Here is a 27,962-nt window from a genome sequence, read left to right as displayed (position 1 = left end):
TAGATCATTAAACCAACAATAAGTCAGATCTGTATCACTCTGCCCTAATTTTCATTCTTATACAACTTTGGACTCAATTTCTTTAAGCCATACAAGTAAAGAAAACAGGTTTCTGGCTGCTTCTTGTCAGTGAAAGACTTCAGAACACCTCAGTGGCTCTAATGTGGCACAATTCTCCCTACATATCAAACAGTCTGTTACTATGGGCAATGATACAGAACAGGGAAGAGATGCTAGCCTGTTCTAGCTGCTCCCATCCTGAGCAGTGAAGGAACGTATCATTTCCTCACACTTGGATTCAAATTATATGTTGTGCAGGATTTTATAAAGTAGTATTTATATTTATTTATAAAAGTGTTTATATACAGCCGTATCATAAAATAGCAGGGCAGTGTACAACAATATGTATAAAATGAAACATAAAGCACCATTCTGTGATTAAAAAGAGCACAAACAGTCATCTGAATTCAATTGTGCAGAAACTGAAGCCTGCCCTCACAGCTCAAGGCAGGAACAGCTAGAAGAGGTTTGCAGTTGTGGGGATACAACTCTGAAATGTTTGGGTGGTATTCAACTAAGTTTGTTTGGAGGAGACTTATTAAAATTACTAGACCTAAGTTAGTCATTAATTTCAATAGTTCTACTCTGCATATAACTTGGTTGAATACCACCCTTTACTTCTAACATTTCAGTTTCCTTTGCATTGGTATACTGATTTATGGAAGCTGCTTTGCTCACCGGAACTGATTACCTCTTCCTATTGCCATGTCCCATGGCAGAGGTGGCTAACCTGTGGCCCTCTGGATGTTGCTGGACTCCCATCAGTCAGAGCCAGCATGGCCAATGAACAGTGATGATAGGAACTGTCAACAACATCTGGAGGGCCACAGGTTGCCCACTCGTGCCCTACAGGATGTGAGCAAACATTTCACTATGCTGTGTGGGCTGTGGGTGCCTTTCATGAGGCTAAGGACCATTTCTGCAAAAGGAGCTTAGAGATGAGCCAAGATGTAAGAAGGAAATGTTCAAGAAATGTAAGAAATGTAAGAAAGGGGAAATCAATAAGGAAGATTATACATGAGTTCTGGGCACCACAGTTTAAGAAGAATATTGACAAACTGGAACGGGTGCAGAGGAGGGTGACCAAGAAGATCAAGTGTCTAGAAGCCAAGCCTTATGAGGAACAATTGATGAAATTGGGTATGTTTAACCTGGTAAACAGGCAACTTAGAGGAGATATGATATCCATCTTCAAATATCTAAAGGGCTGTCACATGGTGGATGGATCAAGCTTGTTTTCTGCTGCTCCAGAGACAAGGACCCGGACCAAAAGATTCCAGAAAGAAGATTCCAACTAAACATCAAGTAGAATTTTCTGACGGTAAGAGCTATTTGACAGTGAAACACTAGAACAGACTCCCATGGGAGGTGGTGGAATCTCCTTCCTTGGAGGTTTTACAGCAAAGGCTGGATGGCCATCTGTCATGGATGCTTTAGTTGACATTCTTTCATTGTAGGGAAAGGTACTGGTGATCCTCAGAGTCCTTTCCAACTCCACAATTCTATGATTCTAATATGAATATTTTTTGCACTCCTGGAAGCCCCTATATTTGATGAATATATGAAGTGGCTCAAGAAGTCCGGCTACCTTGACCACCAGAAGGTTTGTAATAAATGAAAATTGGGAATCTAAAGACATCAGATACGTGAATGTTCTAACACCATATGCTGATTATAGTTATAAGATGTCCAAGTCCAAGTTCTAACACTAGAGGGCAAGCTCTGCATGCTTAATACAACAAATGGGTTCTGAAGAAAGAAACTCAAGGACAAGGTGACAAAGATGCTGGGAGGCTTGCCTGCCTACCTTTGACAAACAATATGGCCTATTCACTTCTTCCTGTAACGAATATTGCTCTTCTTTCTGAATATTCTAATGGCAGATAAACTGAACACATTACACTTAACAGAATTAGGAAGGAAGGAAGGGAGGGAGGGAGGGAGATATATGGCCTGTGAAATATGAGAGAAGAAACAGTATTTATAATATTTATAATTTAAAGATTGAAAGTGATGTAGCGTAGGGAGAAACAGATCATCCATTTTAAATGTCGCTTCATACTACTTACCTACGAAATGGTGGAAACCCACATAACAGTATGAATGTGATGACACCTGCAGCCCAAATGTCGACCTTTAAGCCATAACTGTAAAAAAGAGGAGGGGGTGGTAATGACATTTTTTAAGATACTTCCTCTATATGCACTACAAGATTCTGCACAGGAGGTTTTCAGGTTTATACAAATTTACTGGTTCGTGCCATTTTAATTTCTAATTTTAGCAGCACATTAACAGCAAATTTTCAAGCAAAGCTTGACAAAGCTTGCTATTGGCCTAGAAGTAAGTAAAGATCAGGCTGAGATTAATTTGTTCATATTCTGCTACCAGATATTATTATATAGAATACATGTCCATATTATTATATGGAATATAATAAAATGTCTATTGTCTGTATCTCAGATACTCAAAATCATGGTATTCCATGTATTATCCAATGTGAAAAGAATATTTGGCTTTGTTCAGATGTAATGTCAAATGATGGTTTGGTGTTCACAAACTCCTTTCTTCCTGTCCCTCTTCCGCTCACATCTTCAGCTTGATTAGAAACTTGTGCGGTTTTGCCAAACCAAAGTTTTCCATTTCAGCTGAAGCCTATGGCTTCCTTTCCATCAGAAGACTATGGCTTCTGCAAGCCTCGGAAAAAAACCCAAGGTTTTTACAATGGTCTGGTAAAACACCTGAATCAAACCTATACAAGTACATACCTGTTTATACAGGGCCTTAGGATAAATGGGTTCGTATCAAACATTAGTTGTACTTGGAGTAGACCTACTGAAATCAGTGGACATTGCTAACTTAGGTCTATAAATTTCAATGTGTCTACTCCAAGTAAAGCTTAGTTGGATACAACCCACTGATTTCAAATATATTTCCTGTTCAAACAACTATACACAACCACTCTATAACTATTCTTAAAACATATTAAAAGGTGTGCACACACTTTCTTACACCAAGCATAATAATAAGAAACCCCATTTTAATAATGCATGTTCACCCTGTCTCTGCAATGATTTCAGGAGCTACATATGTTGGCGTGCCACAGACTGTATAGAGGGGTCCTTCAACCACAGTGGCTAATCCAAAGTCTCCTAGTTTCAGCGATTTTGTCCCATCTGGATACTCACAAACCTGGGGTGGAGGGGTGAAGGGGTGAAGGGAGGAGAAAACAGAGAAGGAATTTGTTAGCGGAGAAACCATACAGGACTGTTGCTAAGAATTATTGCATGCAAAGTATATTGAGGGGGAAAGTGCAATATAAATGCTACCCTGCCCTATAAAAGTAGATAAACACATTCCAGTCATTCTAAGTGGAAAATGCATTCTAATGTTCATCAATAGGTGGCAACAAGTTTGTAGAAAGCAAGTGATATAAATACTTAAGACCCAATAGCAATACAGTGGTACCTCGGGTTAAGAACTTAATTCGTTCTGGAGGTCTGTTCTTAACTTGAAACTGTTCTTAACCTGAAGCACCACTTTAGCTAATGGGGCCTCCTGCTGCCACTGCTGCACTGCTGCTGTGTGATTTCTGTTCTCATCCTGAAGCAAAGTTCTTAACCCGAGGTACTATTTCTGGGTTAGCAGAGTCTGTAACCTGAAATGTCTGTAACCCGAGGTACCACTGTAATATTGTAGTAGACAAGAATGAGACAGACACTGGTCTTGGCATATGAAGGCTACCATTTTATTTAAACCTGCATTCATCAAATCCAAAATCAGTAAGACAGAATAACACAGGAATCTAAGCAGTTATCCCCCTAATATATTGGCCTGGCTTTCCACGCTGCTCTCACCTGAGTGCCCCTCCCGAGGGAAAACCCTGTGCTGGGTCCCATGAGTCAGTAAAAGCAGGTTCCCACCTTGCACTTGCCCCCACCTTGCAGGGCAGTTAGCAACCAGGGCTATGTGACTGTTTACAAGCACCTCCCATTGCAACTCTATGTTGGTGCCCTGTCCCGTGGCTAGTTTGTTAGGACACTCGTCCTTTCACCCCAAACATGCCATAAACACATACACACTCTCTCATGAACACATGCACTATTCCACCCACCATCAAACTTGTGACAAAAAAAAAATAAAATTCTGTCCAGAACAAAGGGCTGCTATATAACTGTAAAAGAAAATCAAATTTTTGTGTGTGGAGAGTCTCAATTAGAAACCATGGGTGGGTGAGCGGAATTAGCAAAGTCTGTGGATAAGTCTAATTAAAGCAGCTGCCTACTTAAGCATGTAAATAGTCTAACAGTCAAATTTGGTTACAAAATCGATGACTAAGAATCAAATGGTGGGGAAGATATTGTGAGGGAAGTGTTAGAAGGCCTTACAGAGCTTCTTATATTCTTATATTACTTACTTCTGAACTATACTGTCAGGGAACTCTTTGAAGAAGTAAAAGAAAGTACATAAAACGATTGGCGTATAGTTCCAATGGGCATAACCAAAGATCAACTACATCTCTAAAATATGCCTGTTTAATTGCCCAGTGTGCCTTTTTTCTTAGTTAGCAACATAATAAAGATAGATAGAGATAATCATGCAGGTGCAACAGAGACAACAGTGTGATGTAGCTGCTAAAAAAGCTAATGCTATTCTAGACTGCATCAACAGAAGTATAGTGCTCAAATCAAGGGAAGTAATAGCCCTGCTCTAGTCTGTCTTGGTCAGACCACACCTAGAGTACTGTGTCCTATTCTGGGCGCCACAATTTAAGAAGGATGTTGACAAGCTGCAACATGTGCAGAAGGGGGCAACCAAGGCGATCAAGGGTCTGGAAACCAGGCCTTATGAAAAACAATTGGCGTTTACCCAGGATTCATGTTTCCTTCTGGAAAGGGGGCACAGAGGAGACTGTGGTGTCTTTATGATATATGATTAATTTACACATATATACAACCTGAGTCTGCGATGGTGGGGTTTCCATCATCAACAAAACTGACAAATTCAAAGCTGGATAGCTCAGTTGGTTAGAACATGGTGCTGATAATGTCAGGGTCACAGGTTTGATCCCCGTATGGGACAACTGCATATTCCTACACTGCAGGGGTTGGTATTAGATTATCTTTAGGGTCCTTTCCAACTCTACGCGTCTACCTCAAAAGGGCCTTGTTTCTCCTATAGCCATGGCCTCTCTCTCTCTCTGCCTTTCCAGCCTGAAGCTTTCTGAATCCAGCTTCTAGCTTTCTAAACTCTGGCTTTATCTGTTGAGGGAGGGGCCCCCCACCCAGTTGGCATCTCACACAAGCCCCCTGAGCCCCTTTGATTCTTGCAATGGCCCATCACCCAGGAGGCGAGTCTTGATTGGCTAGCTTTTAACACTTGCTAGATCCAGGGATTAGAAGTCTGGTACCCATCTTAACACCCCATACCTTGATAAAATTCTAACACTTAATGGATCCAGAAATTTAGAGGAGTCTGACACTCTCAAACTCATGACAATGCCCTTTTCCCACATAACAGAAGGACATTCTCCCAAGACCCAAAGACCCCTGCTAAAACAGCTGCAGGAACTCAACAATGTTTACTTAGCTTAGAAGATTAATTTAAACTTTTTATTGCATATTTTTAAGATGATTTCTTATAAGAATAATTCTTATAATTTCTTATGTTGCGATTTATGTATTATATCATATCGTTTTATTGGGTGAGTTCTTATTGTTGATTTTTCTGATTGTTTATCACTCTTGGGAACAATTATTAGCAGAAAGCCTTTTTCATTAAATAAACAAAAATTTAATGCACTGCAGTACCTCACAGCCATAACAGAAAGTCTCATGATTCCCGACAAAACATCACATATAACATCCATTATTTCACATGCATATAGCAATGAAGAACTGGTAAAGTTGAATGCAAATCAGACAAGTGGCTGATATTATATCTAGCAACTAAATGTATTTCACTGATGAGAAATAATTTACATTAAGAACTACTATGTCATTCCAACCTGCAAATCAATGCCAATCATGACATCTGTCAAGTAATCTCTTTAGGCTTTCTAAGTGAAAAGTGCATCTGTGCCTATTTATACCTGATTTGATTACTAATGAGAGCTTAAAGTGTCAGATTAGCCCAAGAGCTTCAACTCACTTAAGTGCCTGATGTCATTGTTATTATTGTAAAGCAGACAGGATCAACAATCGTGAATCACAGCCTATACCTGTAAGTGAGCACTCAGTTCTTGCATGCTGCAGTGTCCACACAGAGAAACAAATCAAGCATAAGCATTAAAATGTTCACATTAAATTCGCTTTAAGTTATTATTAAGGATATTTATTAAAGAGATAAATTATTTCACAAAAGCGTGTTCTCCTTCAGGGAGAGCACGTGTTGCGGTGGGGTCTACTGAGCCACCCCTCTGTTACCAGGCAAGGTCTCTAAAGATGGCCTGGGGCAGTGATTGGTTCACTGGGTTGCTGGGGTAAAAGTTATGTTGCAATTTTGGTGGGAGGGGTAAAAAGGTTTAAATACTCTGCACGCAGCCTTGTACTTTCTCTTTTGCTGCGTGCAACGGATCACCCGCCCACCCGCCCTAGAGTAAGGGGTTGTTGCGTTGACCTTGCTATGCCTGTCATGGGGGTCGTCTGCCTTTGAGCAGGGGCCTGGTAGGAATTTTTCCACCTGGCAAATTGGCTGGCTGGGTGGTTTTTGCCTACTGGGTAGCAAATCGTCACAACTTGTAAGGTTGTGGTTAGGCATTGGTTATAAATCTGGTGGAGGAGGGGTCAGGATAGGCTGTGCCTGCCCCTCCATGGTTGCTGCGGAAAGGGAATTCCGTTGGAGGAGGGGTCAGGATAGGCTGTGCCTGCCCCTCCATGGTTGCTGCGGAAAGGGAATTCCGTTAAAGGAATCCTGGGGCTTGCCATCTTTTCGTCCAATCCCTGGAATGGGACTAGGGCCGGCAAGCCTTCGGGGAGCAGGCGGATGAGAATTGAGGGTCTGTGACTCAGCTCCAATGCCTCCCCGACTTGCTTTCCCCCGCACTGTCTTTCGGTGGTGCCCGGAAGTCAGTTCTGTCCCCAGGCGGGGGGACAGATAGTCTTAACCAATGCCTAAACAACCACTCACGGTTTGTATTTGAATAAAGTTGTGGCCAAAATCATGCCAAAAATCTTAAACAAAAATTACGTGTCTGTTGTGAGTTATTTGGGGGGTGGATTGGGGACTTCGACACGCAAATAGATACTGGTTTTACCACTTTCATTATTCATAAATGAAAACTTGCTTACAAAAAAGGTCTGTCTGTCTGTCTGTCTCTCTTTCTCTCTCTACCTGTATATCTCTCCTGATATCCCTCTCCTGGCAAAACAAAATAGAAATCCCTCATATATGATATAGTCTCATGTCTGGATTTCATGTCAAGTCATTCCAGAGTTGGAATCACTGCCAGTGATTCCATCCCCTAAACAAAGCTTTGCTCAGGATGGTTCCAACTGTGGAAAGAGAAGGGGAGGCATGTCCCCTGATTTCTCTTTCCCTGTGCTGCATCCAGCATTCCCCAACCCCCCAGAGCAGATTTATTTGTTAGAGAACAAGTCCCATTAAAACCAGCTTCCTTTTGAGCAAACCTGCTTAGGACTGCACTGTCAGCTAATTTGCTAAAAAAACACACCTTATTGAATTTAAAGTAAATACGTGCAAGAAATAGCACTTTGAGGTTTGTTTGTGTTTGAGTCCTACTTTATTACTTCAGCTGTCAGGCAAGAACTAAGGTGTTTTTTTTTAAGTGCATTTATTAGAAATGCTATCAATTCAAATGTATGTCTTTGTGTAGGGAGATTCACATGGTGCCTTCTGATCTGGTTTCAAATGTTCTTAACGTGTGGGAAGTGGAAGCATTAACACAGATCTTCTTCTCATGTATTGGATTAGGCTATTGCAATATGCTGCAGGTGTGGCTTTCTTTGAAGATGACTCGGAAACTTCAATTGGTTCAAAATTAAGCGGCCAGATTATTGGATGGGTTCTGTTTAGATGTTATATAACCAGGGCTGGATTTAGGTTTGATGAGACCCTAAGCTATTGAAGGTAATGGGGCCCTTTATATGTCCAGCTGTCCTTTGTCAACAACAAATTGTCTCTGTAATATTAACAATGTAATATTTAAACTGGAAAGTATTGTTATAGATTGTTTTCAATATTTTATGAAAGCAAATAGAATTTAGGCACACTGTTATTTGTGTTTCTTTACACACACATACACACACACACACACCCTTTGCTTCTCAGCACGCAACATATAGGTATGAATTTGCATTAATGTGGCAAAGAGATGGGAGAATAACATGAAACAGGCAACATACCAATAGATTTTCTGGCTTGATATCTCTGTGAACGATACTGAGACCATGGAGATATTTCAGTGCACTGGCTAGATTGTACACCATTGCACTTCCATCACGCTCTGTGTATTTTGTTGAAGAAGTGATAGCATCAAAAAGGTCTCCTCCCTGTAATGGTCAGAGGGATCAAATAATTAAAAATCCATCATATTTTATAACTGCTGAAGGAAAATCAGATTTTTCCCCCATTATGCAATGTTGGGGAAATCACAATGGAAGCAATAGGGTGAAAGTTGCACCTACCTAAACCTCACCAAAATGAATGGAACTAGAATGCTCACTATGTGCTTAACATTGCATTCCTATGCACTCTTGCTGGTAAATGAAATATCGTTCAACTAAGTAGGGCTTACTTCTAAGAAAAGCACCACAGTGCTAAACTACATGCATGATTTTAATGGAGTTTAGGAGCACCTAACTTCATTATACTAGACAGCAAATCCCTTATGCTTGATTATGAATGTTAAAAATCCCTGTGCCATGTTCACTGGGAGATATAAGAATGCCTTTAAAAAAATCAAATCTACAAAGGCTTGACTGAAATATAAAATAATGAAATCTTAGCAGACATTTTTCATGGGCATTACATGTGTTGCGGACCTGCCTCATTGGCATACGTCTGCAAAGTCTGACAATTCTCAACCATTAATTGCAAACAACACAGGTTTGTTTTTTAAAATGTGCTTTCTAGCAGAGATAAATATTAAGAAAAATAAATTGAACACAAAAATGCTCTTATTTAACTTTAAAGGGCTACTTCTGCCAAATGTGAAGTGAAATATGAAAGTAAATAAGAACTGGATAAAGAATTCCTACATTTAAAAAATTGAGGGAGAAAGGAAACCTGCAAATTTGTGATATGGTGGCTGTATATGCTATACAAAGGTGGTTACATGCCAATCTAATATTAATTTTAAATTGCAATTTTAAAACAGTGCAGAAACATAACACGATTGCGCAGCAAATTTCTACATCTGGATATCCATGATAACTTAGTATGTAAATGCAATGTATGTAACGATCATATGTGCCAGAATCAGACTTCAGAAATAATTCTCATTTCCACATGTTACAAAATTTGCAGCTTAAGGCACATAGGAACACCAGCTATCACTCTGAACAGGAATTTCAAAAGTGGGCTGGGAACTACTTTGGGACGGGAGAGGAAAGTCCCATGGCACCCCAACACTGTTTTCTGTACCATGACTATTATGCATAGGTATTGGGCCCTGGAACTTTCAGTATCTTCATATTCAGTGATGGAAAGCCTCTCACCTTGACCAACTCCATCACCAGGTAGAGCTCAGTTGCAGTATCCATCTCCTCTATTAGCATGATAATATTGGGATGTTTCACTTGGCGCAGTATGGAGACTTCATTTTCAATCAAGTGTTCCTATTTATTATTGGGAAGAGGAGAGGAAGGGAAAAACAAACCAAGACAAATCCTCCTTGTAACAATGTGGCTTTGAGATATAGTTTTCACATGAGATAGCAACTTCCTACAGTGCAGCTTTCCACCACTATTCTTCTCCGCAACATTTACAGTGTAGTTATCGAGATATCTCTAGTGAAGCAACATAGGTATAGGCTCAATGATTTAATAAATCCTTTGTTACCAAGGGCTTCCAAAATGTTCCTCATTAAATTGATTTAAAAATGAAAAACAAGGCATGCCATTTGATTAAATCAGGTAAATCTTTAGACGTTTTCAGTTACAAGAATCCAACTGGGTATACTCCAGGAGGGCCAGCCACTTTATTTTACAGTTAACCATGGTTGCTGTAACACTCTGGAAGACACCAAAACAACTATTCCAGAAACCTCACCTTTATCACAGTACAAACATTCTAACAACATGCACTTCATGCATTTGTGGAAAACCCTGCGGGAAGTACATGTGAGCATTCTATGACTGATGAACATGAGCAGTGCCTGAAAAATTAGATGCGATTTGTCCTACACCATAAAATACCATTGAACAAATGGCTTTGGGAAGTCAATTTGCATCAAATCTGTGAAGTTCCGATAATTTTACCCTAACTATTTAGTTACTAAAAACCCACATGCTGAGCGTGCATTTCCTCCTGTGAAGACGTGGCACATTAGACGTGGCTTAAACAGATCGCACCTTTGAAACCCAATATGTGAGAGCATCAAAAGTCTTTCTGGAACAAACATATATGTCTGCTCCAAACAACCGTGTGCTGGAGAAAAGAAAAACAAATTATGAATGGGTTTTTAAAACATGGTTTATAGTTATAAACCTTAAAAAAATAAATCAGATCAACTGAGAAAATGAGGGGATTTATTATATTTAGTTAAATTAACTGTGTATCAGGAGGAATATAATAAATATCAAATAATGTGTGAAATTTAGAGGCTAGTGATATTTAAAGTGTTACCTATTAATGATTATTTAAATTTACTGTGCATGGTGCCGCTGATTTAGTGAACTATTGTTTAAGTAGCAACTGACAATTAGTAAGAAGCTTTTGAAGACAGCTTCATCAGTATTTTTGTCTGCGATTATTGGGATGGTTGGGATTTAATGTTCCTTCCTCTCCTCTGGCAAAGCTGCAAGAAGTTTGGAAGCTTCTGGAACCAAACAAACGGTTGTTAGTCTTAACTATGCTGAAGAAGAGATGCCCCTTTCAGCAAATATTTTCACCTGCATGAAAATATCAAAGGCTCTTGGTTCTAACTACCCTCAGTAAAGTCTCTTCATATGAACATTCTCACATATGAACATTCCTTCCCCATGCATCACTGAGGCTATGCTTAGAATTATCATCTTAAATTAAGTTCAGGGTCTTTTCTGTCGTAGCCCCATAACTTTGGAATGTCCTCTCATGAAAGACAGCATGACATCCTTCCTGTTACGCTTTCATTATGACTTCAAAGTTTGGACTGTTTAAAAATTCTCTACTGTGTGTGTTTTATTCTGAAATTTGTTGTTTTACATTGTTTATGGTTTTTAATATACTGTGGTTACCATCTGGAGATTTACACTGCAGCTTGGTATACATTATTTTTAAATACATAAAACAGAGAACACTGATAAAACATCTGTTTTCTTAAAATAGGACTGATTTAAAAAGCTGGACTGGTATGTGAAAATCTCTTATTGTGGTCTGCAAGGTGCATTACACTGCAACTCTTTAAAGGCAAATTCTGATGGGTGAATCTGGAAACACCTTTACTCCAAAATAATTACCTTCATTCTCAAGACTCTGAAGCAAAATATATCCATATATTTAATGCATTTTCTTTATATAGAACATAAACTTCAATCCCTTTGAAGCAGCACTTTAGAATTTCCCACTGTTGTCCTAGTGATGCTGGTTTGGACCCAAACACGCATCCATTATTTTGTCTTTGTTAAATTAATGATGCAGATGAGACACATTTTCTGCTGACTTACAAATAATAAATTCACGGGCAATGTAAATGCTATCTTGATGAATGTTTTGTTACATCTGACTAAGCATAATTTTTGTGAATATCGATGCAGCTCTACAAAATTAATATACATACATGGTTGGTGGGATTTGCCCAGATGAATTGTAAATTTAAATACTTTTTGTAAGCAAAGCCGAATTTGACAAATTAACTATCTGTGAGTTTAAAACTCTATAATTCTGCCTTTACTTGAAATCAGGTAAGATTACTATGGAAGCATCTCCCCACCTTATAATGCTATAGCTCTATATTCTCTCATACCTTTCCACAACATTTTCCTTTGTCTATAATCTTCAGTGCATACTCCTTCCCAGTAGACCTACAAAGAGAGAAACAAAAGAGGAATATCAGGCAGAAATGTAAGGATTTATTCAACATGTGGGTTTTTTGTCTGAATGTACAGTGATGATAAAATTGCTTTCATCAATGTGAACAGATGACAGAAAGAAGGTATATCTGCTTTTATTTTGTTTCTCAGCAAGTCATGTCTGCTGTTGCCTTGACTACCAAATGCAGGCTTTCCACTATGATTTTCTCAAGTGTGACCTAATGTGTCGCATTTTGTCCCTGATTTAATGTTAGATGTTCTGTACCTTTCATTCAGCTCTTTAACTGGCAGTCATGTGGCAATTTTTACAGGATTGGTATTTCAAAGTCTCAGGGGTAGAAAGGTTCATTTTAACTTTTTTATTAAACAAAATTAGATCAACTATTCTGTAGTATAAAATTCACTAGACCACAAAAATCATTTGAAGACAACCTATAGGAGAAAAATTCTGTGGCCATTCTACCTATTTCTGTGAAATTTTGTTTTAAGAAGTCTGCTGCCGCCGTTCTAAATGTCATGTCCTGAAAACTACAATGGATAGTTATTTTCCATGCTTAAGTGCTGCAGGATTAAGAGGTGAAAGCATTTTAAATCTAGTATTATAAGACTTTAGCAAAAGAATAACATTAAAAATATTTTATGGTATATGGCTTTCAAAATGGTTGCAAAAGTGTCCATTAAAATGATCACAATGAATGAAAGACATAGCCATTATGGTTCTCAGTATATGTAGTATTATCTCATCAACATGAAACCCCATTTGTAGGCATGCTCAAATGAAAATGACTCAATGGTTGGTAATTACTTTTACTAGAAACTCACTGAGAATGCAATTCACCACACCCTGCATTTTTAAAGGTTTCCGTTGAGGATGTTTTTTTGTTTGTTTGTTTTAAAGGGCACACTTAATAAAGTAATTAGTACATGAGAGAATTTGCACATTCATTGAAAAGCAAGGTTTTGTGGCAAGTCTTTGCCAGGAGTACAGAAGATTACACTGGTCTGCACCCACGTAATGTGTGAAATGGCTCATACAGTACAGCTGTAGCACACACCCCATTCCTTCCTACTGTATAAGACTTCTTGACAGCAGCAGGATTTAAAAATAAATAAATACTGTCAATAGTGTCCAGTTAGTATGAGCAGCTACAGCAGTAATAATGGTGAAGATATTTTGCTTCAGGTATAATCAGTTTCATGCTGTACAAGCATATAGCACTGGAATTGCATTTAGTAAGGATGGTTGTTATGGAATAATACAGTGCAGCAAAGCATCCCTGGTGTGAAAGCATAGCTGCGTCTGCTAAGTTGTCATAGTTACAACTGGATACAGATGAGGACAAAAGGGAGGTTGCAGTATCTGACTGAGCAGTATTTTGAGAAGGGAGTACAGTGGGCTGCATCCAGAAGTGTGCAAACAGAAAAAATTGGTCTTACCTGAAGTGTAGATTTGGGAGTAGGGATGCTGGAGCCAATGGGATAGGACATAGCCCATTGGATCCAGCATCTCACGAGGTAAATTATGGTAGTGGCAGTGTTCTGTGAACTGCTGAACTAGAGGAAGACTTTGTGTAAGATAGTATTAGCACAATTATGAGACGTTGTACAAGGCCTTGCTGAAGAGATTGCGCAACACTTTGTGCTCATGGAAGCTTTGTGCTAAAGTTTTCTTTTCACATGAGAAGCTCTTGCAACATTAGAAGAGTTCTCCCACTTATGAAAGCCACCTCCAAAATAACCCTATACTTTTAAAGCTGCCCTTTACTTTTAAACTGGAGGATTTTCAGTAACAGAGCCAGTTATTATTGAATACTTGGACAATTATGCAGAAGTTAGTCTAATGATGATTTGAATTGTAGTAGCCTATAAAAGCAATATTCCATTGAAAAGTAGGGCCCATTCACATATCTCCCATACTTGTAGAGTAACTGGACAGAGTTCACTGCAACTACTAACACTGGGTGCGTGAATGGTAACTTGATTATATATATTACTATCATTCATGAATACTTTTCCATTTGGTGTGAGCTCCTCTTTTTTATACAGGGGCTGTCCTCAAAGAGGCAACAATACAAATTGTGCCATTTCAGGTGCATTGCCTATGCATTCTATGGTACCCAACCAAAACAGAAACCCTCCTCCTTGGAAGTCTCTAGGTTCCATGTCCAAGCCTTTTCTGCCTTGATAGGGTCTAGACCTGATAAAAACTTAGTATTCTGTCTTTTCACTGTTTGTAATTATCACCCAATTACTTTCCCGATTTCTGGCAGGGAAAGTTTCTGTTTCCATTAGTATGTAAGTTTTTCAAGCTGTATACTGCTTAGATTTATCGTCCTGCCTGAAGGGTTTTTGGATCAGCAGAAAGCAAGAGAAATATTGTAAAAGCTCCAGGGGCATTTGCTTTTTAAAGCTGGCTTGGGAAACATAGCAAGGTTTACATAAGCACACTGTATTGAGTGAAGGATTTTGAGAAAAAGTTGCTTAATATTTTTGTAAGTGAAGAAGTCGTAAGGGATTTGATTATATTAGCTTGGAATGTTGGTGTTTTGTTTTGTTTGGGGGTTTTTTTTTGACAGGGGAAAGGAACTATAAAAAATATTTAAGGGTGAACTCAAAATAGACTCCTGAGAATTTCCAATAAATACATAAATAAGTACTTAATACATTTACATTAAAATGTGTGCAGGGCCATAAGGACTGACTGAATTTATTTTCCTTATTTCCAGATTACGTGGGTTTATTTCCTTGGCCTCTGCTTCCCCCATTTGAACTTTTAAACTTCCCTTGCTTCCTCCTTTCCTACTCCCATCACAGCTGGCCCTGCCTCATCTTCCTCCATATTTCCATCCCTAAACCATCTGCTAGATCCGTTCCTCCTTCTCATGCCCACTTTGCTAAATCTCCCTTTTCAGACACCTGTCTCCCTGGTCTCCTAAGAAGTGTGTTCTCCTTCAGGGAGAGCACGTGTTGTGGTGGGGTCTGCTGAGCCACCCCTCTGTTACCAGGCAGGGTCTCTAAAGATGGCCTGGGGCAGTGATTGGTTCACTGGGTTGCTGGGGTAAAAGTTATGTTACAATTTTGGTGGGAGGGGTAAAAGGTTTAAATACTCTGCATGCAGCCTTGTACTTTCTCTTTTGCTGCGTGCAACGGATCACCCGCCCTAGAGTAAGGGGTTGTTGTGTTGACCTTGCTATGCCTGTCATGGGGTCGTCTGCCTTTGAGCAGGGGCCTGGTAGGAATTTTTCCACCTGGCAAATTGGCTGGCTGGGTGGTTTTTGCCTACTGCGTAGCAAATCGTCACAAGTTGTAAGGTTGTGGTTAGGCATTGGTTATAAATCTGGTGGAGGAGGGGTTAGGATAGGCTGTGCCTGCCCCTCCATGGTTGCTGCGGAAAGGGAATTCCGTTAAAGGAATCCTGGGGCTTTCCATCTTTTCGTCCAATCCCTGGAATGGGACTAGGGCCGGCAAGCCTTCGGGGAGCAGGCGGGTGAGAGTTGAGGGTCTGTGACTCAGCTCCAATGCCTCCCCGACTTGCTTTCCCCTGCACTGTCTTTTGGTGGTGCCCGGAAGTCAGTTCTGTCCCCAGGCGGGGGGACAGATAGTCTTAACCAATGCCTAAACAACCACTCACGGTTTGTATTTGAATAAAATTGTGGCCAAAATCATGCCAAAAATCTTAAACAAAAATTACGTGTTTGTTGTGAGTTATTTGGGGGGTGGATTGGGGACCTCGACACGCAATTGCTTACTTAAGGAACTTCATGGAAGGGAAGTCTCCCATCGCCTCGCCACCATGTTCCCAAATCTCCCTCCTCCATCTTGTTCAAGGGCCTCTCCGATTCTCAAAAGAGAGGTTTTGAGAGTTACGTGCATGTGGCTGCACAGGGGAGGACTGGATGCTGCACTTTTGTTCAGTGAACTATTTAAAGTTAGCATCCAAACCTATATTTCCATATAGATTTCCACTAGAATGTGCGTATGGAAATGTGATCTAGAGCAGGAGTGGCTAACTTGTGGCCTTCTCAATGTTGCTGGCCTCCAATTCCCATCAGCCCTAGCCTCAGGAATAATGGAAATGGGCATCAAAGAAAAACTTGATCCAAATTATTGGAGTACTACAATATATCCAAAACAATGGGAGAAATTGGAAAGATCTCAAATGAGAAGATAGGCAGGGATTGGAAGGTGTTTAAAAGATACCTGCAAAACCATATCGAAAAATCAGAACTATTAGAATAAACAAGTTCCGTTTCAAATACTAAAATACAAAATAAGATGGATAACAATGTATAATAGAAAAAGAAGTATGAAATTAGGTTAAAGGTGTGTGAAAGAAAGTAATAGAAGTGGGAAGAAATTGCAACTGAGTAGATTGGAAGTCTAACACAAAGGTGGGGTGAGGGGTGGTGGATGGTGATGGGAAAAGGAATTATCTGTGGGAATGAGTGTAGGTATGTTTGAACACTTTTAAGGACTGTATGAAATATATGTTTGTATGTTTGTATATTCGTAATATATGTGTATTATTTTAACAATAAAAAATAATAATTAAAAAAAACAAACTTGATCAGCCGCCTCTGGTCTACATTTAGATGAATGCATGGATAATGAATGCATTTCCTTTTTCATTGGCTCGGCTTTTTCTTATGCTTGACAAAAACTTGTGGAGCAATTTTTAAAATATGTATTTCCCAAGACCTTCACGTTTGTTTAATTTGATATCTAACACACCAGGGTTTGCTTACTTATGGTTATTAGTTATCCTTTTCACCCAGTGTAATAGCTGATGAAGTGGACATCAGGCAGAGGTGTCAAACATATGGAATAGATAGATACCTACACGAACTCTTGCATTTTACAACAAATGATTTACCAAAAGGCACCTGGTTGTCTGTGAAATATAACAATTTTCTAATATATGCTCAATGCACAGTGGAGGGGAAAGTTGCAGCTAAGTAAAAAATGAATAGCTGGGCAATTTTCTTGCTCACCGTTCTATGCACTCCTTTACCACAGCAAAATTACCATCTCCAATCACCTTTCCCACTTTGTATTTCTCAAGAATAGTTGATGTCCCTGAGCATTTGTTTCCATTCAAACCTGCAAGATGTAAAGGGCAAAAAGTAAGCTAAACATGGATGTGAGCAATATGGATTGTCCCTTACTGACCTCAACCCTACAGTAGGGCTATATCTTAAGCTGCAAAATCGTTTTTTAAAACAGTTATTTTAAGTATCTGTCGCTTGACATTTGCATCTAAAGCAAAAAGAAATAGCTGGCAAGGCTTAATCCAAGCTATATGACCTTGCTGTGCAAATCAGAGGGTAAGCATCCGAACATATTTTTCATGTAAGATATTTTTTTTTTTTTACATATTCCAAAAGGCGGCAACATTTCCACGTAAGGATCAACACCCAGCTACCATTTCATTTAGTGCTGTTGTTCAACAAACTGCATTGTTTCAGCTTCTGTTGCAGAGCTATTAAGCGGCACAAATATCACAGGGTTCTGGCGAGATTGAAGAATAAAATAATTTTATAATATACATGAAATATTGCATTATTACTTCCAGTCACCTGCATCACCCTAATCTAGGTGACAATTCGTTCATGACAATTTCTGTCACAGGGAAATTACTCAGCAGAGATAGGATGTGTATCTACCATTCTCCACATTCTCAGGCTAGGATACAATTTAGCATTAACACATAATACCTGTAAATGCTGCCTAAATTTTACAAATATGTACCTTTATCTCAAGGTGTGCTTACCGAAAGTGAAATATTCTAAATTGGTTTTTATGTAAATGAAGGCTAACATTTTGTGTGTCCATTGCAAATCAAGTACAATATAAACATTAAAATGAAAACTCAGAATACCACGAGATGTTTGGAGAGGAGGTTAAGATAACTTAAAATTTCCTTTTTAAAATGGCCAGCATATCTCCATTTAATCTTTAACTGATAAATTGCCCTGTGTGATGCAACTCTTCTGCCAGAGCAATTTGGAACAGTTCTCCCCTATATAGTTAATAATTAATGGTGTTAAAAATATCTCTCTCACTATTAATGAGAAAATGGTTTCAATTCAGAAAAACAAAATTCACATGGAAATAAAACATATTAAGTGAAATTCTCATGGATGATGTTCAGGGTATTTGGTCATGCTTATCCTTCTTTTGTGGTGGCCAAGAAGTCTTGTGGGTGTCCTTTTCTTTTATTTATTCTACAAATCATGTCATGCCATCCAACATTTATCTGATGAAAATAGGGACATCCCATTCCATAATGATAATGATATTTATACCCCACACATCCTATTGGGTTGCATCAGCCATTCTGGGCAGCTTCCAACATATATAAAAACATAATAAAACATTAAACATTAATAAAGCTTCCCTATACAGGATTTCAGACAGCTCGGGAGTTGAATAACTCCATACTCTCCAACATTTCTCCAATGAAAATAGGGACATCCTAAGGAAAAGCAGGACATTCTGGGATCAAATCAGAAACTAAGACAGCTTTTCTAAATCAAGGACGTCCCTGGAAAATAGGGACACTTGAAGGGTCTGTCATCTCATCAGTTGTCTGGCTTCTGCAGACTTCCTAGGTGCCCATGTTTCAACTGAAGACTAGGGGAAGACATTATAAAGTAACTATTTCAATATTTTGGGTTTTTTAAGATCAGGAAGTGTAGACGGGGGAGGTTGCAGAGTGCTAGAGAAATGTTTACTGGAAAGAAAAGGCATGCCTTGGATGCCTCACAATCCTAAAGTAAGCTCAAAATTCTGTAACCACCAACATTCTACATAAATCCTTAAGTGGCCTGAGAATGCTGCAGGAAAATGGAGGCCCCATTCAGAGGGGTAGAAAACTTCTGGGCAAGAGAAGGCAGATTTTGGCCCAGCTCTATCAGTAAACCATTCAGTACATGGTGACATATATTAAATACAAACCCAATCATATCTCAAAGTCTGCTATATTTCTTTTCATTGCCACTGGCATGCAAAGGGGTGGTCAGTGTCAATACACCTTAGAGTAAAAAGCTCTAATGAGTCGAATGAATTAATGAATGAATAGCCTCACCTCTATAGATCATCTTTGGCCTAATAGGAAAGTGCAAAGTAATACCAATACAGTAGTGTGAACAAGCATATTACCAAAATAGAAAATAATAGTAATTGATTTTTCTAGACTGAAATATTATCTCCAATACAGACATTTAACATAAAAGAACTTGAAAATGCACATTCTTACTTTCAGGACTCAGGCAAGGAGATAGTTCAGGCACACCATTCACATTGCACGTTGACCCACAATGTGGTGGAATCTGTGAAAAAATGTGAGAATTTATACTTCAGCAGTTCAATATGCTTCTGAATAATCACATTAGGAACAAAAACATCCAACAGCCTTCTGTGCTATAAATTAATATTACACAATCATCTGTTAAAAGCCAAACACAATTTTACTAATATTTCCAACGGCCAAAACATACAACCTCTGTAAAGTAGCTGGTTGGGTTTTTTAAATGACATGTTGCATTCAAATCAGACTACGCAAACTCCACTTTCCCTGCACTACACAACACCAACAGTATTTGCTTTGTGCCAAGTCTCTAATACACTGTAACTAGATATGTGAAAGTAGTTGATTCCTTCTCACTTCTAATTGATTACTTCTTATGATCCATTTAGCAACAACAGAGTGTAAAGGGATGCACATGAGGTAACTGAATGCTTCCCAAGAGATTGTCTTCCTTTTAATTTCTAACCAGAATGTCACCTGCCTATCCAGAGAATACAAAGGAAGAGCTGAAAACAAGAACAAACCATCTTTAGACAGTTCAGGGAACATATTCATGGATCTCAGTCACTGACCCAGTTCGCAACCATAGGCAGACAAAATACTGTGAATCAAGAACAAAGCTTGCTTTGTTTTGGGGAAACAAACCACAAGCCCAAGCTCAGACAACATGAGCATATTACACCGATTCTGGCTTAACTGCACAGGCTGCTAATTCAATTCAAAGTGCTGTTTTTGACCTATAAAGCCTTAAACAACCCTCAACCGCAATACCACAAGGACCACCTGTCCCCATATAAACCGAGCCAGACACTTCTTCAGGTGTCTCCCCCAGGAGAGTTCCAGAAGATGGCCACAAGTGAATGGGCCTTTTCTGCAGTGGCTCCCCATTTGTGGAATCCTCTCCCCAAGGAGGCTTGTCTGGTACCTTCATTAAGTATCTCTAGGCACCAGGTGAAAAGGTTTCTCTTCAACCAGGCTTTTGGCCTTTAACATGCGACTGTGGGAAGGGGATTACTGGTTTGTTTTGCTTCTGCTTTTGTTTTATTATGCATTTTGTATTTTCATTTTGTATTTTTGTGTTTTGAACCACCCTGTGATATATGGGTGAAGGGACGAATACAAATTTAATTAATAAATACATAAATTTCAAGCATAATTTTCACTCTCAATTAATAGTTCTCCAAAGTGCCAACTAAGGCTTTATAACAGCTCCATGTGTTTTGCAACACAGGTCAATTTTTCAGGAACAATCTGAAAGTCTGAAATTAGGTAGCATAGCTGAAGCAGCTTACACAAATATTTCTACCTATCTGGCACCACAAAGAAGGCCAGACAGATAAATGATATTTACATGGGCTGCTTTTGCAGAATTTGGAAGTCTCAAGATTGCTCCTTGAAGAGTATGCGTTCTGAAATTCTTTTAGCTAGCACTTCCGAAAGCAAGTTTCCCCTCTTTAAATTCTCTCCAACTTCTTTGTCTCCCTCCTGGTTTTCTTGTTTCACTTTCAGATAATGCCTTTGCCCTTTTCAGTCTTCACTGTACTCTCATTTAAAAGATTATCACACGAACTTTCATCACTTGTCACAGGGTGCTTAAAATACTTCCCTAGCCTGAGCTCAAGATCTGTCAAAATGATATTGGACAGCACAAGGGAATGCAAGGTCAGCATTTTCAGTGCCTGGTTATGCGGCAAAATATTTTAAATCATTTCACCAGCAATAATGACAATAATTCAACTGGCAGATCAGGTTTTATTGTAAGATTTCCCAGGACACCAATATGTGCCCAAAGCAGTCAACAGAAGCTACATCAAGACAGCAAAAGGCAACACAAACTAGATCACTGACAGCGAGTTAAGTGTAAGAAAGACAAAAATAACACTGTCTGCCAGACAAATATGCAAGATGGCTGCAACAACATCTGTACATTTTTTGTTGATGATGATGCCCTAGATGGCTCCTGCACCAAAATAATACAACATAGTTCTTTCAGAAGATATTTTTGTTATAGAACCAGAAACAAGACAGACAAAATAGATTACTATTTATTGCATTGACTTATTAGTTATTTTCTGCTCAGTTCAGTTGTTTTGTTTAAAAGCACAGATTTTGTTTCCTTAAAAGCAAAGAACACTTCATAAAGATTAGTATCATGGCTATGAAATTTAAAACTAGGGTGGATGAAAATAATCTTTCACATAACAAACAACTCACAGCACAGTCTAAACCATGTCTACATAGCACTAAATTCTACTGAATTCAATGAGGTTTATGACCAGGTATGTGGGGTTAGGATTAAAACCTAAACTATTTTAGACTTTTCAATTTCAGTCAATTGTCACAGGACACAGAATAACAATGATAATCTTTAGATAATGTACTATGTTGTTATCTCCTTTCCAAGTCACTAGCATCGACTACATTATTCAGCCTAATTGACAACATTTGCATTTAACGCTAAGCTATGGTTTGGCACTATACGAAAGCTGCTCCGCCATATCAAGCAGGGAGTATATTTGCAGTCCCATGTGATTCTAAAATAAAGATCACGTGGTGGGGGAATATGGCAGCATCTTGGCACTTGGCACACAATGCAGCAAGGAAGTGATGCTACTAAAAAGGCACTGCTGCTCCCTCCTCATGAGTAGTCCTTTTCAGCATGGCATCCTACATGGCTTATGATTTGGAGGGCTGAATAGAATTATTCTGGCAGTGTTCTCTGATTGGCCTTGTGGCCCCCTCTTTTTTGCCAACTCCATGCAGTCTGCTTTATGCTGCAGTTTAGCTGATTGGTGTTGGTCATGACTTGCAGGTTGAATTAATGACAAGCACCTAGAGATACCTGCATAGATGGAGGACCCCCAGCTACAAGTCAACTCAAGATAGAATTGCAAGGAGATGGTCTTGAATGCTGGCCAGCAGGAGCAGGGTTGTACACAGTTTCTCCTCTCCAGAAGCTGGTTAGGAAGAGCAGGGATCAGCCAATCAGCTGGCTTAAGTCAATTACTCTTTTGCCCCTGCCACTAGCTTGGTCAAGAACTCCACAGTCTGCATTCTCAGCACAGCCTAACATATTTGTGCTGCTTCTTCCTTTCACAACTCCATGGTTACTGGAGCTGACAGCAAGGGTACCCAAAGCAGCTCTCAATTAGCCTCTTCGGCCAACCGTAAGGAAGGCCAAGTACTCTAATATGATATAAATTCTTCTCTTTCATCTCAAAGAGTCTATTGGGTTTAATGAAATCTTTCAAAGGAGGTTAGCACTAGAGAATTAACATATTCGAGAATTGTTGGATGCATTTTTTGTTGTTGCTGCCGACATACGTAAATCAAGATCTATTTAAAACTAACAAGAGTAATACAATTTCTAATTGTCTTTCTTTCACTTTCAGACCAGTCAAAAGAACATTGTCCTGTATTCTTCTGGATGCAATTATATTGGGGCGGCTGCCAAGTTTTTCAGTGAATCAGCAATTCAGCATTTGTGCTGAGTAGCAAAAACGAAGCTGCACAAATTATAGCCCTTGATTTCCTATCCTTGGAAGTAGGCTTTCCAGTTAAGGCAGTGGGGTGGGGAGTAGGGACATTTGTTGCGGAGATGTGGTGTTTTTCTGGTAAGCAGTACTGTTCTCAAACAACAAATCTATTACTTGAATGAATAAAGAAACTACATGAATGTGATGTAGATAGCCAGTCCTTTTAAGTTGCATAACATGAGTTGAGAGTCTTCTAGCAATCCAAGCCATGTAACAGGCAAAAGGAGGTACACACAAAATCAACATGTTTAAGAACCCACAGCTGACACAATTAAAAAAAACAACCCACAGTTTATTGCAATTCATATGAAGTATAGGATATAAATCCGAATAGAGATGACAAGGCAAGGTTTTCAGCTGATCGTTCCTTACCAATTTTGCTAGGATGAGTACTAAGTTACAACAGAGGGAAAGGCAGAAATTAAAGATGGAGACATGCATCTTCTGCCATGCTTGAGCTTCAGCATCACTAAATGAAGAGACATGGCAGAATGATCCAGGCAGTGCACAGAAACCAAGTATTTCAAGGAGACCAGCCTACACATTATTTCATTCTAACCACAGCTCAATTGTTATAGGGATCTCTCAAGGAAAGGATAAAATAAATAAGTCACTTAAAAACAAAGTTTAATTTTACTCCCTCTCATGGACAGCACGTGAACAAAACAAAATTCAAGCAGATACATAATAAAATTTTATCAAGAGTATCCAACTGTTCAGTGGTATGTATACTTGTAACTGTGGTATTTTAGGGGTTAAATTATTTGACCGGCATATATTCCTCTTGGACATTTTCCCAGAAGCATGGGTGTTGGGAATGCATTCCAGATGCAGACACAAGCATTGTCTCAAGCCATGTTCTAATTCAGATATATCAGTTAAGATTACTCAGAACCCAAGTGAACAAAGCACAGCTGAAGTGTACACCCAAACAGCTGCATACTGGAGAGATAAAATAAAGGATTTTAACTACCCTAATTCTCTCAATAACCGACTGTCTTTTAAGACATGCACTAAATATAAACAAATTGAGCATGCAAAACAGCATTCCTCATTCTATGGTTTTTGTTTTTACTGTGTTTGGTTTGGTGCATGGCCTTTTTTATTAAGGTTTAGTCGATTATGGTGCTACACTGTTCTTATTTTTAAATGCTGCAAGCTGTCAAGTACACACTTGACAAAAACGTTGTATATAAATAAACAAAATCGACAATGAAGGATGAGATAGAGTTTACTGACTATACTGACCAATTTCACTAAACACAACTATGAGTTCAGCCCCTGGCCCCTGACGGATTGGTAATGGAAAGGAGCTCTGTTATGGGACAGATTTCTCTACCATGGCAGATGGCCCAGCTTCACCTCCATGGGCAGTAGGCTTCCATTTTCAATTCTGCTAGTGGTAGTAGGCAGCAGCAAGCCCTGAAATGGGGAGTTTCAGGGTGCCAGAGGCTTGGGATTTGCTGGATACTACATCCCATGGATCCTTGAGGGGCAGGCTTCTTAGCAATGGTAGCCTGGGACTGATGGGGGGAGTACCCCCCCCCCCACTTTCCATCCTGGCTGGTGGATCCTTTGCTGCCTCCTGTTGCTCTTTGGCCCCATTTAGGGCAGCTCTCTAAGCCAGTGGATAGAGTTTAAACCAGAATCATAGATTATTTTACTCATTGCAATATTGGGTTCAACCTACATTTTAACTACTCTGCAACTGCTTTCATGCATTGTACATTGCAATGGAATATATATATATATATATATATATATATATATATAATCATTGCTTAATATAGCATGAAGCTGGTGTTTTCTTGCAACCACAAAGGCAATATTCCAAAGCAGAATTAGTATTTAAGCTGAAATAGGGCAAACTTTCTAAAACATACCTTGAGTCCCCGAAAGCTGCCTGGGCTTGTTGGTGAGGAACTAGAAGATTTTGTTGATTTGGGAGTTGAAAGCTGGCTACTTGGAGCTCCGTTTACTATTGGGAATAACAAGGGCAAAAGAAGGAAAAGAAGTTGTTATCACCAATAAAACAAAAGCTGAAATTCCTATTAAGATATGATATGTTCCTTTTAGATAATATCCTGTTAATCTTTGTTAAACAGAGCAGCTAGCAATAAAATATACATAAAGCTAGGCATTATCTTCAGAGCAGCACGATGCAGTGACCAAGGGCTTGCTAAGACCAACAAGCACACAGCTGAGCCTTCCTTCTTAAGATCTAAGATTTCTTTCCACAGCTGTGTTCTATCATTGGTTCCCCCCCCCTTTCTCTACCTACTCAAAGACACATTTTTTTTCTGGCACACTGCCTACTCTTTCCCCTTCATCTAGCCACACTATCCTTTAGCTTTTCTACATCTCAGAACCTCTTCTATCAATACTTTATAGTGTTCAGACTCTCGATCTTGTCTACATAGCTTGCCCTGTCCCTACAGCCTATTGTGATGTTTCAACCACAGCCCAAATGACTTTTCACTTGACTCAACAATGGCAATATATCAACATTCTATGGTGCTGGGTACATTCTTCCAAAAATTTAAAATGTCGGTGATGGTGAACATTTCAAGGTAATCAGATCACATCAACCGATGGGTACTTGAAAAATAATCACAGCCACAGAGCAGTTTAATATATTACAGAGTACACTGTATCCAAATTACCAAGAACAATTATAAAAGCAAAAAAACAAACAAACCCATGCTTATTTTCTATGTGATCATTTCTCTTAAAAATAAAATACTTGAAAAAATTATTTGCATCTCCTTCCATGTTGAAATATGCCCATACTATGCTTTTAAATATACAAATACATTTCATATTTTAATTTTGAGGGGTTTCTATATATGTGAAAATATGTTGCTTCCCCTTCAGTTCAGTCTGAAGTGGGTTCCACCATTTCACACAACTTATTAGCTTATTTGCAAGGCTCTCTGATGAACAATATATTCCATGTTTCCCAAGGAAGAAGTAGTAAGAGGAAATGTTCCAAAGAGCAAGATTGATTTCAACTGCAGCTCAGTTAAGGACTGCTGCTCCTTTAAGAAAAAAAATTAGCCTGCCAGCTAGACATTCGGTTTCCATGGAAATGCTAGTTACCACCTACACTTTTTCAGCTGTGTAAAGAATATCTATAATGGGTAACAGAACATTCATTTAACAGGCACCATTGTTTTTGCTGTGTGAATGCCTGCAGTGATGAACCTGTCTGAAAACCAAGTCTTCCAAACTAGCTGCTTTTAAAAAGGAATTTACTTTTAATTCTTTAATATTTAGGAGCCAACCTGCTGATGCGACTGCACAGGGAACCGTTATTCTGTGGCATTATGTATAGATACAGTAAATAAATAAGTAGAAGTTAGCATCTTTCCACCAAGATGTAAGAACCAGCTTCCAAGATGTTCTAGAAAGGCATGTCCAACAAGTTGATCGCCTCACATTAGTGGTCAATCATGGGCTAGTAGTGACCCTGCCACCCGTCCCTGGTGTTAGCTGTTTGCTTCGTCGGTGCACGAAATTGTAAGCACATCTTTTTCTAGCAAAAAAGCTCCACAACTTTGGCTCCCCCCCCAAAAAAAAAAGCTTAACATTGGCAAGGACAATGGGTAGATCACTGCCAGCTTTTTTGTACTGGGAGTAGATTGCATTCTCTTGGGAGTTGGGTGTGTCTGTTCTAGAAGAATTTAACATTTATGGGAATAGGAAGATCTTACTCTACTGCTTTTTTCACTTCATCCCCAGAATCTGCCTTTTTAAAAATAGTCACCTATAGAAAACACATGTTTCTGACCTTCATATGTTAATGCATACGCGTTATCCCACTTTTGTATTATTACACTCCCTAACACTAATCCTTCCAAGGTAGCATTGTCCCTTTAGCCTGAAACTATGATTGTGGATGCACTATGCCTTTTGAGCACGTTCAAAGCCCTCAAAAATTCTGGGCACTGTTGCTTGCTCCCTCACAGTGTTACCATTCCCAGCAACCCTTAACAACAGTGCCCAGAGTTATTTGAGGGAAAGAACGGGCTTTGAATGTGCTTTAAAGGTATTAGTGTACATTACCTGAGCCAGCCTCAGAGTCCCAAGCAGCACAGCTTACCACCTGGCCCACAAGCAAAACATTGCAACATGGAAAGAGAATTTCCTCCCCCTTGGGGCTGCAAGAGGGACCTTGAAATCCTGTCACTGTCCTTATCACCCGGAAATTAGGGACATCATACAGACGCTGCTTGGTTCTGGGACTCCTTAGTTAGGGTCCACACAGAGAATCTCAACCCCACAGAAAGCAAATGAAAAACTTCCTCATAACCTCCCAGTAGCTATGTTCAAGTGGGAGGAAATGGTGGACTAGCACAATATGCAACCTACCTTCCAGTAGAGCACATGGGATAAAGGCAAGCAAGCAAACTTCACACACAATAAAAAAACACATGGAGACAAAATGATTTGCTTTTTCACTGTGAGCAGAAGCAAGGCAGCTTATTTCAATTACATTTTTCTATTGCAAACTAGATAAATTCCCATTGTTAAGTCAGATAATATCAAACTTTGATGCCACCATGGACCAAGCAACTGGTGTACGTGGATCAGTCCACAAGTCCTTAGCTGAAGTTAATTAGTGTCTTAATACTCACATGCTTCTCTAAATAAGTGGGCATAGTGTTTTAAAAGACGCTGCTTCAACTTTGAGCTTTATTTGCATACCATACCACACTTAAACTTGAATTTAAGTTTTGGGAACCATTGCTGTCAGCTAATACTGCTCATTTCATACAGAATTTTAAATATACTGCCCCCCCCCCAGTACTACTTGTGTACTGGCTGGCTTATATCTTAACAAATTTAGCTCCATTGTATACTAACCAC

At 39.2% G+C, this 27,962-nt stretch overlaps 1 protein-coding gene across 5 annotated transcripts in view; it reads right to left on the bottom strand.

Moving 5' to 3' along the window:
- DCLK2 (doublecortin like kinase 2) overlaps positions 1-27,962 on the bottom strand; it is a 73,263-nt gene that overhangs the window by 8,846 nt on the left and 36,455 nt on the right. For all 5 annotated transcript variants that reach the window (XR_014515132.1, XR_014515133.1, XM_083457291.1 and 2 more), the window contains 8 exons: positions 24,977-25,071; positions 19,507-19,579; positions 17,240-17,348; positions 12,182-12,239; positions 9,735-9,854; positions 8,421-8,567; positions 3,116-3,249; positions 2,130-2,207 (listed from right to left, as the gene is read on the bottom strand). Coding sequence is in view for 3 of the 5 variants with exons in the window: in XM_083457291.1 (XP_083313417.1) it covers positions 2,130-2,207; positions 3,116-3,249; positions 8,421-8,567; positions 9,735-9,854; positions 12,182-12,239; positions 17,240-17,348; positions 19,507-19,579; positions 24,977-25,071 (814 nt within the window). In the remaining 2 variants the exon portion in view is untranslated. The remainder of the gene's footprint in view (positions 1-2,129; positions 2,208-3,115; positions 3,250-8,420; positions 8,568-9,734; positions 9,855-12,181; positions 12,240-17,239; positions 17,349-19,506; positions 19,580-24,976; positions 25,072-27,962) is intronic.

This window comes from Podarcis tiliguerta (assembly GCF_965153285.1).
Source record: "Podarcis tiliguerta genome assembly, chromosome: 9".
Taxonomy (NCBI): domain Eukaryota; kingdom Metazoa; phylum Chordata; class Lepidosauria; order Squamata; family Lacertidae; genus Podarcis; species Podarcis tiliguerta.
The sequence above is the reverse complement of the archived record's forward strand: the minus strand, read 5'-3'. Positions and strand labels throughout refer to the sequence as shown.